Raw genomic sequence first — 16,243 nt, forward strand, 5'->3', positions numbered from 1 at the left:
CTGGGACCATGACAAGCTTCCTAGCCAAGATCTTTCTGGGGATAATATGGCCTAGCTAATTACCCCATGCTAATAAGATAAGACTCAATTACATGCAGAGGACTTGCAAGCCCAGCACTTTGGGGGTTTTTAAGTTGCCCTATGTCTATGATTTCCATAGGAGAAAATGATTTCTTCCTTCCAGGCAAATTAAACCCAACAATTAGAGCAATTGTTCTCTTGAGCTCTATAAAGGGGAAGGCCAAGATCACAAGCAGGTGAGCAGCCAGTCTCTTGGTGAAGGTGTGCGTCTCATTCCCTGTCTGTGGCTTCTTCATGATGAATCGCCAATTCACCTGCAAGCCTGGAGCTGCCAACAGGGGCTTTAGCGGCTGCTCAGCTGTGCTATCGGGAGGAAGCTCATCCTCTTACCGGGCAGGGGGCAAAGGGCTCAGCGGGGGCTTCAGCAGTCGTAGCCTCTACAGCCTGAGGAGTCCCCGGAGCATCTCCTTCAATGTGGCTAGCGGCAGCGGGCGTGCAGGGGGATATGGGTTTGGCCGGAGTCGGGCCAGTGGCTTTGCTGGCAGCATGTTTGGCAGTGGGGCTCTGGGGCCTTCAAATCCATCCCTGTGCCTGCCTGGAGGCATCCACCAGGTCACAGTCAATAAAAGCCTCCTGGCTCCTCTCAACGTGGAGCTGGACCCGGAGATCCAGAAGGTGCGCGCGCAGGAGCGGGAGCAGATCAAGGCTCTGAACAACAAGTTCGCTTCCTTCATCGACAAGGTGGGACTGCTGATAGCTAACTATCTCCCTTCTTCCTCCACTGCCCTCGGGGCCCCCTGTCTGGAGATGGGATGATGCTACCCCTTCCCGGGGCACAGACACATACTAGGGCAGAGCAGAGAGGTAGCAAACAATCCCCGGGACCCCAGAACTGAGAGGCAGCGGACCTTAAAGGCATGTAAAGAGCTTGAAAGAGTTCTTTACATTTGGAAGTTGTCTAGGAGGCAGAGAAGTGGCTTGGTACAGAAGCAGGTGAGTGGGGTAGAGAAGGCAGAGAAGCGGACAACAGTGGCCTTGTGAAGTCTGCCTTCCCACGAGTCCTCTAGGAACACTGATGCATACTGAAGTCTGAGCACCTGAGCATAAGTGGTAGGTGAGCACCAAGCAATGGAAATTCCTGGCGTGAAAACCACAGAGAGCTCAAGGTCCCAGTACAGCTGAGTACAGGGCTCCCAGGTAGGCTGGAGAGGCCATGGATACGGAGGGAGGGAGAAGGCCAAATATAGACCAGATTGCCAGACCCCAAAGAGTAGGAGGCTAGCAGGCAAATTTATATCCAAGAACTTGCCACAGAGTAGCAAGTTTCTACAGTTGGTCAATATTGACAAAGCAGTTATAGACAGCACTAGGAGACAATCAGCCAACATTGTGACAGGTCAGAGGGAAGCTCACCTTCTCACCTTGGGCCCCTCCTGACCTCCAGGGCTGCCTTCTGGATGCTAGACTACGGACTCCCAGAGGGAGCTGCTTGGGTGGCTTGTTTTTTCCTCCTCTGAGCTCACCTGTGAAGGTCACAGGGTAGATCAAAACCCACCCTTTTCCTCTGGAAAGAAAGTCTCCCATCCCCTGTGGAGTGGGTTCAGGCGGCTTCCTTTTGCATCCAGGTGCGCTTCTTGGAGCAGCAGAACCAGGTGCTGCAGACCAAGTGGGAGCTGCTGCAGCAGCTGGATCTGAGCAACTGCAGGAGGAACCTGGAGCCTGTTTACGAGGCCCACATCAGCAGCCTGCAAAAGCAGCTGGATTCGCTATCTGGAGACAGGGTGAGGCTGGACTCTGAGCTGAGGGGCATGCGGGATGCAGTGGAGGACTGCAAGAAGAGGTGAGTAGGACACTGTGGGCAACTGATTCCTGGGGTGAGGCTTCCTAAGTAAATCCTGGGACTTTTGCCTGTAGCCCCAGGGGGATGGAACTTGAGCAAGACAAACCATTTGAGCTTACCCAGCAAGAGGAGAGCCTTCATGGGCATAGCCAAGCAGGCTGGGTGTGGATACTGAGTGTGCTGGGCAGTGCCAGGGATGCTCTTGAAGGCAGTTTGCTCCTTCATGTGTTGCTTCCTAAGCCCTCCTAGAAAGCCTCTGTGCATGTTCAATTCGTAATGACAGTTCCTTAGCTTACCCAGGGTGCCCTAAGTTCCAAGGAAACCCCACAGAGCAGAAGATGGGCTTCCCATTGGGGCTCTCTCAATCTCACCGGGTCCCACATATCTGAGCCACATTCTTTCTTGACATGGGTAGGGGTAGTTGTAGCTTCCTGGGCCCCCTTCCCAGGTTGGAACAGCATTGTTGGTGATGGGTGTCTGCTGGCAGAGTCCTGCTCTTATGATTTGGATTCTGAGGAGGAGAAAAACCGAATACCTTTTCCTTGCATCAGAAGAACCCTAGACCTAACCCCCCCCCCCACAGCCACCAGGCCCAGCTCCCCACTGATGGCTCAGCCAAACAGTACTACTGGGTTGGGGCAGATGAAGACAACTGCTTAAGGATGCACAATTCAGACATCTTGTATTTCTCAATGAGATCATACAGATATAGACACACAGACACGGGCACCCTAAGCCCTGCTTACCGATGCTTTCCCTGCAGGTATGAAGAAGAAATAAACAAGCGTACAACTGCTGAGAATGAATTTGTGGTGCTTAAGAAGGTAAGCAGGGTACCTGGCCTCGGTCCCCCACTGTGGGTAAGAGCAGAGGAAGGGATGAGGCCTGCATTCCCCAGAGAGGGCCTGGGGCCCACAGTCCCAGAGATGAAGCTGGCTATGTCCATGGTGGACCCTGCTGATTGCCAAGCACAGATCACATAGCCAGCGTCTTCACGGTTGTGTAAATGGGCAAGGGTCCAGCTGTGGATCGTCAGTCCCAGCTTATGCCCAGCAGCACACAGGACTCTGGGAAGGGCCAAGCCCCCTTCTAACTCCCCTGTCTCTGACAAACTCTTATGGCTGCTTCAGCAACTGTGGGGAGGAACAGGCTTTGTACCTCTGTACCAGGCTTTGGAGAAAGGGGATGAAATTCTCACAGCAAGTCTGGGCTGATGTCAGGTTCCTACCTCTCGGGTCTTGAGTCTGTCCCTGGGACAATTTAGCCATTGGGGTATGGGGGGTTCATAAGAGAGGTTGGCCAGCAGGAGGTGTCTGGATTCCCCTTAGGATGTGGATGCTGCGTACATGAGCAAGGTGGAGCTTCAGGCCAAGGTGGATGCCCTGGATGGAGAGATCAAGTTCCTCAAGTGCCTATATGAGGGGGTAAGGCTTGCCCTTACCTCTTGCTTTGTAGTTGATAAACTTACGTATTTATCAGTTGGTTTAAGAGCCCAGGAACTCTCCAACACTTGTGTGTGTGGGGGGTGTGGTGGGGAGGGCTTTTGTTCAAAGGCTGTGTGAGAGCTAGGCATTTTCCTTTGCTTTTCTTACTCTTGGGACAGACATGGATTTTCTTCTCAGTTTGTTTTACATCTACTGGGCAGTTTTTCAACATGGTATCAGAACCTTGGGCTCTGTCCTTACATAGCTTTAGAGTACTCTGCTTGTGCCTGTTTGGGTAGTCTGGGGTTATCCTGCTGGAAAAGGCCATCATTCTGTCCCCCTCCCCTGGTTGCATTAGGCATTCCCACACCTTCTTGTTCCCTGCAGGAGATTACTCAGATGCAGTCGCACATAAGTGACACCTCGGTGGTCCTCTCCATGGACAACAACCGCAACCTGGACCTGGACAGCATCATCGCTGAGGTCCGAGCCCAGTACGAGGACATCGCCCTGAAGAGCAAGGCAGAGGCTGAGATGGTGTACCAGACCAAGGTGGGGTTGACGGTACACCTCTCCAGAGACTCGGGTAGGGAGGGGAATCTGGTTTGGTCTCATTAGCTCTGTTCCATGACTCATGACAGCCCCCAGCTTGCCAGGAACATGACACTGTCCTGGGCATTGTGGGAGCAAGAAGGGGGAAGACACAACTCTGTCTTCGGACTCCCCTTGGACCCTATGGCAGCCATTTCAGGGTGCAAGAAGCAGATGAAGTATCCTAACACAGGACTAGGTGGGATTCTTGGGACAGAGTGCTCTTTAGTACACGCGGGGGAGGGTAGGCATGAGCAGTCGAGGGTTCAGCTCTGTCATCACGGTGGGTAAATCACGGGTCTCCTCAGTGTGAGCTGGGAGCAGCCGACTCCCAGGATGACAAGGGCGTTGCTATCCTTCACATCTCAGCCCCTCTGATGGGTGTGGGTGGGAAGCGACTCTTAGATAATCTGGCTTCTCTGATCCTGATGCTAACTGTCTAATTGGTCCTTGCTGTTCACTGGGCTTTTTCTCTCGGGAAATCACCCCTTAGAGATTATCGCCTTATCTCTTCTACTTCCCAGTCTAGGATGGAGAGGTTTAGCCTGTTGGGGAAGGGTTAGTAGCCTTCAGGGCCTAAGGGGCAACACAGGCCTGGGCTTTTGACAACAGAGTAGGCTATGGCCTGGTCCCATTTCCTTCCCCATTTATCCTCATAAGCCAGGGTTTAAAATGGTCACGTGACTTAACCCCTGTGGGTTGTCAGGATCCAGCACTCGAACTCAGGCTGTTACCTCCATAGACCCTTCTAGAAGAATCAGACAAGTCTCACGGATGTGATTAGGGACCATTTGCTGCAGGGTTATCAGCACCTCCACTTCACCATGGACTTATGGGGAGGGGTGCTATGGATGGGTGCTGGCCGCAGTGTCTGGATGCTGGCCACAGTATGTGGGACTAGTCTTTATTATCACCATTTAAAAATAAGTGAGCCTTGCAGGTGCAGGAAACTTACTTACCAAGAGTGTTAGTACATAAGGGATGATGGTGCTGTCCAAGACTGGGGCACTGACTGGGGTGCTAAAGCAGATCAGGGCTTAGCATCCAGGGACAAGGGCAAGGCAATGCATCACCCGGAAGCACCTGTTCTGCTTTCCATTTAAGTCAAATTCTGAGATAGAATTGGCATATTCTCTGTTGACTATTCAATGGGCAACCCAAATAACAGGAATTACCTCCTGAGATTCATGGCTGATATTCAGTGCTAAGCCCACCTTCCTGCCAAGTCCAGTAAGACAACCTCGAAAGCCTGTGCTCAGCCCAGCTAGTTAGGAGAAGGGAACAGGAGAAAGTATAGCTGGTCAGCTCCTTGTGCAGTCAGTCATTGGATTTTTCTCTTGAGCACAGCGAGGGACTATGCCATGTACTGAGAATTCAGAATCAAAAGAAAACATCCACCCACTGAAGTCTAGTATGTCTGATTTCTGGAGAGCATGATCAAGGGAACAGAATTGTGTCTAATCAGAGGATTAGGGAAGGCCTCTTGACTTGGCTGAGCTGCAGCTACTTAAGGAAGAGAGATAAGTTCATACTCCCTCAGAGACATGGGGCCATGTGACAATCATTTGGGGGTGATATATTAAAGGAGTATATGTCAAAGCTTGGAACCAGAAAAATGCAGGCAGGGGCAGTGAGAGGTGAGTACCTCGTGCTATGCTAGGAGTTTGAATTTCATCTTGACCTCAAAGGGCTACAGGCAGGGAGGGTCATAGTTGGGGATTCATCTTCTAAAGATGCAGTATGGAGAGGCGGGACAAGAGTCCAGTGGCTAAATCCAACCCTCAAGAAGATCAGCCAGGCTTAAGGCAAATCAATCAATCAATCAATCAATCAATCAATAAAATAAATAAATAAATAATAAAAAAAGTAAAAAAAAATCAGGGACCGATGGTTAGAGAGGAAGAGGCTATATCCCTTTCTTCCTCTGCCACATGGCATCAGGCATTTCTGTGCTAAGTTAGGCTGACACAACCCTTGAGTCACATATGTGTTTGTTACCTACCCTCTGCCAGTTCCAGGAGCTGCAGCTGGCAGCTGGCCGGCACGGAGATGACCTCAAGCACACCAGGAATGAGATCTCTGAGCTGACCCGACTCATCCAGAGACTGCGATCAGAAATCGAGAGTGTGAAGAAGCAAGTGAGTGACTGGGGCTCCTCCACACCCCAATGGAGGCGGGGCTTAGAGCCTTCCCGCCCTGTCTCCTTCTCTTCATCCTCTGTTCTAGAAATCCCTTCCTCAGAGAATTCTCATCTCTTCCCCTACTTTGTTCCCCATCTGAGTCTAGAACGGTTGTGGTAGTTTCCCAACCCAATTACCCGGTAAAAGAAATCACAACCCAATCAGTATTTAGACAAGCTATAAGCCTGGATTGGACGGATCTCCCACTACACTACTCTATTCCCATCTAAGTTATCCCATATAACTTGCGGCTTTATCCAACCACAAGTTTTCTTTTCTCCCTCCTCTTCTGCCTCCTCTGTTGATCCTCTCTCCTCCGGTAGATCCTTCTCTTCCCACCAAAACCTCTCAGCTCCTCCTTCCCTCCTCCTGCCCAATCATTGGCTCTAGCCTTTATTTGAGAAGGTGGAGAGAAGGTTCTCAAGGCACCTGTGTACAACTCCTAGTCTGCAGACCCTCCCAGGAGTGGAATTAGCATCAAAATACAAGCCCAGGGCTATCCACAACATAGAACCTCATAGCTACAAGACCGAGAAAAACAAGCTTCCCTGAGGCCAAGTAAAAGTCCTCATTGCCTGATACATTCCAGGAAGTATTGCAGTATAGTAAGGCCCATCCACGATCAATACATGGGAATAATCAGGGGTGTGCTGCCCCTTGCCCCCAGTGCTCCAATCTAGAGACGGCCATTGCTGATGCTGAGCAGCGAGGTGACTGTGCCCTCAAGGATGCCCAGGCCAAGCTGGATGAGCTGGAGCGAGCCCTGCACCAGGCCAAGGAGGAGCTGGCCCGGATGCTTCGCGAGCACCAGGAGCTGATGAGTATGAAGCTGGCCCTGGACATTGAGATCGCCACCTACCGCAAGCTGCTGGAGGGGGAGGAGTGCAGGTAAGTGCAGGGGTGCTCAGACGCCATCCTTGCCATCCAGGTCCCTGTGATGGGAATGTAGACACTGGAGGAGCTATAGATGCTCCCCAGCCTCACCACAGATTCCAGAGTGATTTCCAGCCACGCAGTATGACAGCAATGGTCTTTAAATTCCCCTTCAGCTTTTCAGAGCCTCAACTTAGTATTGCTTCAAGGCCTTGATGTCCCTTACAAGTAATGCACGTTCATACAGGGGCAACGGATACTAAGTTCAGCCTCTCAGTACCACCTAGCGCTCTCCCTTCAGCTAACTAGCTCTATTTTCATTGCATTTATTTTTAGTGCCATTTCTTTTCTTATTTGGTTATGTAATTCTGGTTTTGTGCATTGCGACATATAATCTTCTTTTAAGAGAAATGTTCCCCCCACCCCATAAAAAGCTGTCAGTTAAAAATACTCAATTGATAATAATATAGGCTGCACAAAGTCCAGTGCATGGAGGGACAAGACAGATCGTTGGCATTTGGAAATCCTGGGACTGGCTTAGAGTCACACAGATGCTTCGTCCAGGGCCGCCTTCGTTGTCTGCATCCCCACACCTCCACTTTCTCAGGCGTCAGCTGCCCCACAGTCAAGCAATGGGTTCAAGAGAAACTCCAAAGGCAGAGAGGGACCCTGGAAGTAGTGTTAGTGTGAGAGCCCCAAGAGTACTACAGCCTTTACTTCTCTGTGGTAGGGTAGACTGGGGAGGGCAGGAGGATCTTGGAGACTCAAGTCTAGAGACAGAAGTTGTTAACTCTGACTGTTGGTACTCATGGGCTTGATGGAGGTGGAATTAGACCGACTGGTGATTCTGGCTACTGTCTGGTGAGTACTGGGAAGGACCACTCAGGAACTCAAGTGTGATGGGGGATCCCTGTGCTTTTTTCTGGGCAGGATGTCTGGAGAACACACCAGTGCCGTGAGCATTTGTGAGTATTTCATGTCTCTGAGGGGATAGTTCCAAGCAGTCTACAAGTACTAAGTGAATGAATGAGTGGTTGTCTGCTGTTGGGGTTCAGTCCAGCAGCGTGTGCTAGGCCTCCTGCTGCCTCCATCATTCAGAGCTATTTCTTCACCAGTGGGGTTAGTTTCCCACAACTCTGACTTCACACACTCACCATTTCCCAAGTGCTGGGATGAAACACTTGGTAGCTGAATGCCCTCACCTGCTACCCACACTGCTCTGCAGGATGGGAAACAGAGTCACCTATTCCTTCTGTCAGGAGAGATCTATGAAGCCATATGGCACGAATCAGTGTTAACACTGGCACCACAAGGTTCAAGCACTCTTTTCCTAAGATGAGGGCCCCAGCACAAGCATCCTAATTCAAGCCACAGGAAACACAATAGAATCAACATAAGGATGCCTTCTCAAGTCAAATGCAAGAAAGCAGCTTATGCCTGGGCATCATTTGTCCATTGGGGAAAAACATTGCTTTTCTTGTTCATCCGAGAAAGAGTAGGTGCCGACTGGGGATTCTGTGACACCTGGACTCATTTTCCTCAAGGTTGATCTGCTTGGGATTGAGTATGTGTTAACAAACTTATATTTGAGGTCTGCCTCTAGAGTTTAGTCAGCAGGGATATGTTTGAGTCTTTGGATACTGTTAAGGACTTGGGGCCATGTCTACCTTAAAGCACCCTCTGATGCCCAGTCTCTCATTCTTTTTCACAGCTGTCATCAGCAGTTCTGCACCCGGAGCAGTCAGCACCGGGACTGGTTTCGGGTTCAGTAGCACTGGCACCTATGGCTACCGGCAGAGCTCTGTTGCCGGGGGCTATGGCATACTGTCAGGGGGCTGTGTCACTGGTAGTGGGAACTGTAGCCCCCGTGGAGATACCAAGACCAGACTGGGTAGTGCAAGTGAATTCAAGGAAGTTTCAGGAAAGACCTTGGGTTTGGGTTCACCCTCAAAGAAAACCATGAGATAAATTGACAGCCAGTACCCCATTTCTGCCCAGTTTTGGTTTTCTCTGAATGCTCTTCCAGGAAATCCTTCTGTTTTATTTACCATTGCTTGCTTTTTACTTTTATTTGTTGCCAGCATTGCCTTCTCTCCAATCCTTACCCACTCCGATCCCTCTGCCTTTATTAACCACACCAGGATTCTAGGGTTGACACCTCACATCATTCTGCCCCAGTGTGAAGGGACTACTTCTCTTAGCCTTCTGTACATTCATGAGGACTTGCTTGCATGCCCCCTTGTAGCCTCTACCCTGTCCTCCTGCTGCCCATGACAGTCTGGGCATATGAGACTTGAAGTGTGTTGATGGATGTTCCTGTGAGAACCAAACCAGCCTGGATCAAGTACCTGGCCACCATTATATCTGGCATAATCTCTTGTTAAAGGACTGGGAGTCCCCATCCAGTCTGGACCTTGCGTAGGTCCCAGCTCTCTGTTCCTGTATCACACAAATAAACTTATAAAATAAGGTCAGACTGCCTCTTTCTTGAAGAAATCTTCATTTCAGATGACGCCCCCTTCAGTATGGTGTGTAGAATAGTCACTGAATGGGAACCTCTGGCACCTGAGGTTCCTCCGTTCCACAGAATCCTAAGAATTGCTAGATCTGCATGAGCAACACCCAGTACAGGATCCCTACCAACCTGCATGGAACCCAGCACCACCTACACTGTTACCCAGCTTTCATTTGTGCTTACCTGACAGGTGTGCCATCTGAGTCCTGCTTTCCTCAGGTCGCAGCCAGGGATGTACAATGTTTAACAACATACAGTCTACCAGGAGAAGAAGTTGAGTATCTGGCAGCAAAATTTAAAGAGGCAGAAGAAAGACAGTTCCAAAAAGCCTAGGACTTGATTTGTTTTCTGATTGAAAACCCCAAACATAGATTCTTCTTTGGAGTAAAGACCCAAGTTCTTGTGGTCCTTAATAAAGTTTGTATGGACTCAAACACAGGCATATCTGCATGTATGCAAGAACTTATATGTAAGTACATATGGATATGTGTGTGTGTGTGTGTGTGCAGAAGTGGATGGGCATCCCAATTATACATGTCACTTTTTTACAGAACTCTGTGCTCAGTGATATTTCCCAGGTCCCTGGGCTACAGGGATATTGTTAGATGCAACAGAATCAAATGCAAGTAAGAGACCGGTGCACAGTTTTCTGGGGACTCATGAACATCTGAGTGAACATCTGAACAGGGTCCCTGCAGGTCCAGGGAGAAAACAGGTTTCATGAACAGACCAAGGACTTTTGAATTCTTGATTCTGCAACTAACTGGTGATCCTGAGCAAAACTACCAGACCTGTGAGCTTCATGTCTTTATAAACTAGGCAGAACGGCACTTCCAGCGTTAGCTGGTGTGAGGCAGAAAGAGCAGATCCGTAGAACAGCACTTCCGGTATTGGCTGTGCCGAGGCAGGAAGAGCTGATGCACAGAATGGCACTTCCGGTGTTAGCTGGAGTGAGGCAGCAAGAGGACATCCTAGCAATTCAAGCTGAGGCATTTTAACTTGACACAACTGAAAACAGAAGCTTCCTATCTCTTTGGTTCAAAGGCTTGACTTAATTTGCTTACTGAAAGGTGCATAGGAACTACAAAAGCAATTCGCAAAATGGGTGTGTGTGAGAGTGTCTCACGAGGGATTGTACTGGTTACTTTTCTGATTGCTGCGCCAGTATTCCCGACAAGAAGCAACTGAAGGGAAAAAGGGTCACAGTCCACTGTGGCAAGGGAGGTGTGGCAGCAGAAGATGGGTGATCACATGAGAAAGCTCTCTGTCTCCCTTTTGTACAGTCAGGAACCTAAGCCACCAGGATGACACCGCCCACAGTCAATGTTTTCTTCTATCTTCAAACCTTTCTGTAAACATTCTTAAAGACACACCAGTGATAGGTTTCCATGGAAATTCTAAATCTTGTCAGAGTGACCATGAAAGATTAAACATACCAGGGTAATACAACCATGTTTTCCAACAGCTGTTTTGGGCCAGCAAAGAAGGGCAATTCAATGGTCTAGAGACGATTGTTGATATTATGACTCATTCCTCGTAGTAGACAGCTTATGGATTTGGACAACATGTAATGGCATGTGTCTTAGCCAGGGTTTCTATTCCTGCACAAAACATCATGACCAAGAAGCAAGTTGGGGAGGAAAGGGTTTATCCAGCTTACACTTCCACACTGCTGTTCATCACCAAAGGAAGTCAGGACTGGAACTCAAGCAGGTCAGGAAACAGGAGCTGATGCAGAGGCCACTGGGGGATGTTTCTTACTGGCTTGCTTCCCCTGGCTTGCTCAGCCTGCTCTCTTATAGAATCCAGGACACCAGCCCAGGGATGGCACCACCCACAGGGGCCCTCCCTCCTTGATCACTAATTGAGAAAATGCCTTACATCTGGATCTCATGGAAGCATTTCCTCACCTGAAGCTCCTTTCTCCTGACTCCAGCTTGTGTCGAGTTGACACAAAACCAGGCAGTACTGCATGTATCTGCCATCATGACAAAATACAGAGTTATTTCACTGCTCTCTAGATCCTCTAGAGCTAGGAAGTCCTGTGATCAGATATCTGCTTATTCCACATGTGTTAACACATGGAATACAGGTATGAAGAAACTCAGTGTATGCTCTTTATGGAGGTATGACTGCAAGAGAAGCTGAGTGCACCCTGGTGAGGTAACAGCAACCAAAGACTACCCAGAGGCAATCCTGGAAGTGAGGGGCCATGGGGAGCAGGAGTAGGAGAGATGAGGGGAGAGAGGAAGCGAGGGAGGGATGAGGGGAGAGAGGAAGCGAGGGAGAGATGAGGGGAGGGAGGGAGAAAGGGAGAGAAGGAGGAGGTTGGGCTCTCATAGGAGGCAGTGTGTCTGGAGGCTTCAGAGGCCTGAAGCTTACTTGGTGAACAACGGGAAGAAGGAAAGATTGGAGCAGAGGCACTTGAGTGGGCAAACTTCTTTCTTGTTGCTGGAACTAGCCTGGTGAGATAGGAGAGGGCTCAAATGACAGGCATGGCTGCCCCTGGAGACCCTTTCTCTTCTGCTGAGAGCCAGGATTCTCTCCTGCAGAGGGGGAGGGGGAGATGACACCTCAGCCGCCAAGTGAACTGAATCAAGACGACTTGGACCAGGCTGTGACCGGATATTTTGCTTTGTGGGTCAGAGATTCCTCATCTGTTGAGTGGTTAATAACAGTAGTTATCATAGGAAGTTGCCATGACAACTAAATTTAAAGGGCTAGCATTTGAGAGCCATTTATCTCACAGCCTGGTGCCCAGAAAGCTTCGCGAGAGGCTGCTCTTGGTATTATGAGGTGCAGAACGCTCTTCCAAGAATGTCCCATGAAGAGGGAATCAAAGATTAGAAATCAGATTATCTGATGAACATGAACTTAGGATAAAGAACATTAAATGGTTCTTCTGCCATCTAATTTCTTTTTCTTTTCTATCCTCAAATTTATTTGTAAAAACAGCATAGGACACTGGTCACCTGCAAATAGTGTGTGAGTAGGTGTGTCACAGCAGTCCATCTGTCTTTACACTGACAGGAGCCTTTTCTATGGGGCCTTCACAGAGGCCTGGGCACCTTTGGGAGCTGAGCTGGAGCTGAAGCCTGGGCCTTAGCTGGAGCTTTGGCCTCCGCCTTGGTTTGAGCCTTGGGCTTTGTCTGGCAGAGCCTATGCCCTTGGCCATGTAGCTTCGAATCCACTTCCCAAGCCTGGGGTGAGTGACGAAAGCCAGGCAGCTGAGTTTGCTGCTGGGGCTCTTTGGCATCTTGGGCTTGATGGCCTGAGGCTTCACAAGGGCCTTGATGGCCGCTGCGCATGTACTCACTGCCTTTGTATTGTCGGCCTGTATCTTCTTCAGGCCCTTCTTGTTGTGCTTCTTGGCAAAGCACATGTTCCTCAAGAGCTTGGGGTCAACCCCCTTAAGAGATTCATACCTTTGTGACTGGGGTTTCTCGATGCCATTTGTGGGACTGGTTGTGTGTGGTGTGGTTCTTGGACTTGGCCATGTCTGCATGGTAACCCGTGGCTCCCGCAGCACCTGGGACTGGAAGAAAAAGAGACTGCCATCTAATTTCTATGCTTAGCTCCAGAGAATCATTGCCACTGCCTCAGTGGACAAACCCTGAATGTCTTAACCCAAAGGGTCTAGTTTCTCTCCCACTGTCTGGAGCAGACCATAGCATCTCCTAGGGCTGTTCCAACAGGTGACTAGTGATCTTGGGTTTTTCTTAGCTAGAGTGCATGGGAGTCATGGCTTCCAAGATGACTGAGATAGAAGAAAAGGACACCCAAGCTCCTAACTGCTTTGTCACCCCAGATGTGGCTCTTTTCAGTGTCATTGACTTCTCCATGACCAACACTCATCCACGATTCCAAACACCAGTAGAACCTCAAAGGAGGCTGGGAGATAAAGAGGAGAGTGGGTTCAGGAAATTTCCCCCTGTGCCCATGTGTTTGAGGCTTTTCCCTACTTTCTCCTCTATAAGTTTCAGTGTATATGGTTTTATGTGAAGGTCCTTGATCCACTTGGACTTGAGCTTTGTACTAGGAGATAAGAATGGGTTGATTTGCAATTTTCTGCATGCTGACCTCCAGCACCATTTGTTAAAAAATGCTGTCTTTTTTCCACTGGATATTTTTTAGCTCCTTTGTCAAATATCAAGTGACCATAGGTGTGTGGGTTCAGTTATGGGTCTTTAGTTCTATTTCATTGTTCTTCCTGCCTGTCTCTGTACCAATACCATACAGTTTTTAGCTTATGCTCTAAGAGCAAGAATCAACAAATGGGACCTCATAAAATTGCGAAGCTTCTGTAAGGCAAAGGATACTGTCAATGGGGACAAAACGGCAACCAACAGATTGGGTAAAGATCTTTACCAATTCTACATCCGATAGAGGGCTAATATCCAATGTATACAAAGAACTCAAGAAGTTGGACTCCAGAGAATCAAAAAACCCTATTGAATAAAGAATATATCCAATTTAAAAACAAAACACAAAAAAGAGGAGAGTCAGGCTACCCGTCACTATCTGATAACCTCTGGAACAAGCTGCCTTAGTCTGAGAGTTCCTTTGGCCAAAGCTGAAAGACACTGGGCACATTCTCCAGAATCCATGCAAGCACCCTTCTCTTTTGGTTTTGACAACAACCCTGGACACATTACTGTAAGCTACATGAGGCTGCATGTTATATTTAAGTCCTTTTTTTTTTTTTTAAAAAAAATAACTGTTAAGAGGTATTTTCTACAACTTGGAGAATAATTGGAAAAACAGTAGCCATGTTTTTTATTTGAATGTGTAAATTCATAGAGTATATTAAGCAAAAGAATAAATATCAAGTAGCTGATAGGGAGATACAGCAGGTATATAGCAAGCTTCCTGAAATCAGGCAGAGTTGGGCTAGCCCAACATTGAGAGAACAAAGAACAACACCCTCAAACCAGAAAGTCAACCCGGAAAGCCCTACTGAGACCACCGGCTGGGGTTCCCAGTGGAGAGCCCCAGGGTGAATAGAGATCTGGTGAGGCTTTTAAGAATACTTCAGTGCAAGGGTGGAGATGTGGAACAATTAAGCTGAAGTGGTCAGCTGGAGTTTCTGATAAATCTGTATGAGCACTGCCTGGCTGAGCTCCTGGCTCCCAGTCCCTCTCCAGAGATTTTTATATCACAAGCGAACAATAGCAATCTCGGTTGGGAAGGGCTGACCTTCTAGCTATTCTCAAGGATACAGTGATTTAAATCACTGTTTAGCTCATCCTTTCTCTCCTTGTCACTCAGTGAGGGCCTGCCCATCTCTGGACAAGGTGGAGGACAGTTTCAACCAAACACGCTTGGGTCTGAAGTGAGGAGGAGGGGACTCTTTCCAGACCCAGCTAACAGGAGGCTCAAATAGCCCGTGATAACTTACCAATACGATATACTTTACAAGGAGGTGGAGCCAAGCCTTCTGGGTTTGGAGAATTTAAGTCTATTAAATGATAAGGTGGTGAAACCTTATACAGTGTCTCTCAAAGGCTATGTCTTGGAACCCTGGTTTCCATAAGATAGATAGATAGCCAAAGAGAACACTTTGGTTAAAAAGGCTCTGTATACCTTTCTTTTGTGAGTAAGAGGAGTATTTTATGTCTGATATAAAGGTCAACTTTCTCTCTTTTTATTCTCTGGTTTTATTGAAAAGTACTTCACTTATGAAAAGATTTTCTGCTCATATTTGAAAGGCCAGAAATAGTAAAAAGTTGAAAATGCCAACCATTCTTAACCCTACATTGGCACTGTATGCGGAAATCAAGGCTTAGAGTACCATTTGGCCTGAGGAAAGCAAATATCTTTGCTGCTGTTAACACAATTGACTCCACCCATCCATTTATTTACTTATTCTAGGTTTTTTTGTTTGTTTGTTTTAAAACAGAGTCTCTCTATGTAACCCTCTCTATGTAGCCCTGGCTATCCTGGACCTCACTATGTAGGCCAGGCTGGTTTGAACTCACAGAGATCCACCTGTCTGCCTCCCAAGTGCTGGGATTGAAGGTGTCCCCCTCCCCCATCAATCCCAGCATGGGCTTGATTTTTTTTTTTTAAAGGAAAACTTTAAGATTCTCAGAGTGGTAGGTACAGTGCTTCCTCCCATGTCCTCTGCCTCACAGAGGCACTGCCTCCCCCACCATCAACATCTTCCCCTCCCCAAGAGGTGCGCTCGCTCAGTGTAGTTGATGAACTTATATCACAGGGACTACAAGCAGCGACTAGAGCCCATGGCTCGATAACCCTGATGGGCAGTCCTTCCATGTTTGTTTTTAAGTGTATGTGGAGTCCCAAGGTTGGTGTCGATGTTTTTCTTGGCCACACTCTACTGTATATACAGATGAAGGGTCTCTTAGATCACTCCGGAACCCACTGATGGGGCTAGTCTAGCAAGCAGCTTGCTCTAGGAATCCCCTGTCTCTGACTACCATGCATTTAGATTATAAGTGGTACACTACATACCGGAATATCCGGTATTTGTGTGGTTGCTAGAGATCCAAATTCTGGTCTGTTTATGCATCTCACACACTATATCCACTGAGCCTTCCTCTCAGCTCTGGTGTAGGACATTGTATGGGCTTGGATAACTGTATAGCAACATCATACTGTCTTGAAAACACTCTACCACTAAGTGTGTAAATAGACTAACAAATCTCCCACACGAGATCTGCCTTTTTCTTAAAACCTAAAGGAAAAACAAAACAAAACAAAACCTAAAACCAAAAACCAAAAACCAACATAAACCCAACCTACCACTTTTTCACATGAAACCTTATTAATTTCTCAA

General features: G+C 48.3%; 2 protein-coding genes across 2 annotated transcripts; one reads left to right on the forward strand and one right to left on the reverse strand.

The window, feature by feature from the left end:
- The first annotated feature begins 315 nt into the window (after positions 1-315).
- On the forward strand, positions 316-8,897 carry LOC127667538 (keratin, type II cytoskeletal 73). The gene is made up of 9 exons (XM_052160602.1): positions 316-762; positions 1,647-1,861; positions 2,625-2,685; positions 3,190-3,285; positions 3,673-3,837; positions 5,889-6,014; positions 6,724-6,944; positions 7,860-7,894; positions 8,641-8,897. The coding sequence occupies exons 1-9, from the start codon at positions 316-318 to the stop codon at positions 8,895-8,897; spliced, it is 1,623 nt and encodes a 540-aa protein (XP_052016562.1).
- A 3,545-nt stretch (positions 8,898-12,442) lies between these two features.
- On the reverse strand, positions 12,443-12,826 carry LOC127667390 (60S ribosomal protein L29-like). Its single transcript, XM_052160373.1, has one exon. The coding sequence runs from the start codon at positions 12,824-12,826 to the stop codon at positions 12,443-12,445; it is 384 nt and encodes a 127-aa protein (XP_052016333.1).
- Positions 12,827-16,243: the final 3,417 nt, after the last annotated feature.

Source organism: Apodemus sylvaticus, chromosome 17 (genome assembly GCF_947179515.1).
Source record: "Apodemus sylvaticus chromosome 17, mApoSyl1.1, whole genome shotgun sequence".
Lineage (NCBI taxonomy): Eukaryota > Metazoa > Chordata > Mammalia > Rodentia > Muridae > Apodemus > Apodemus sylvaticus.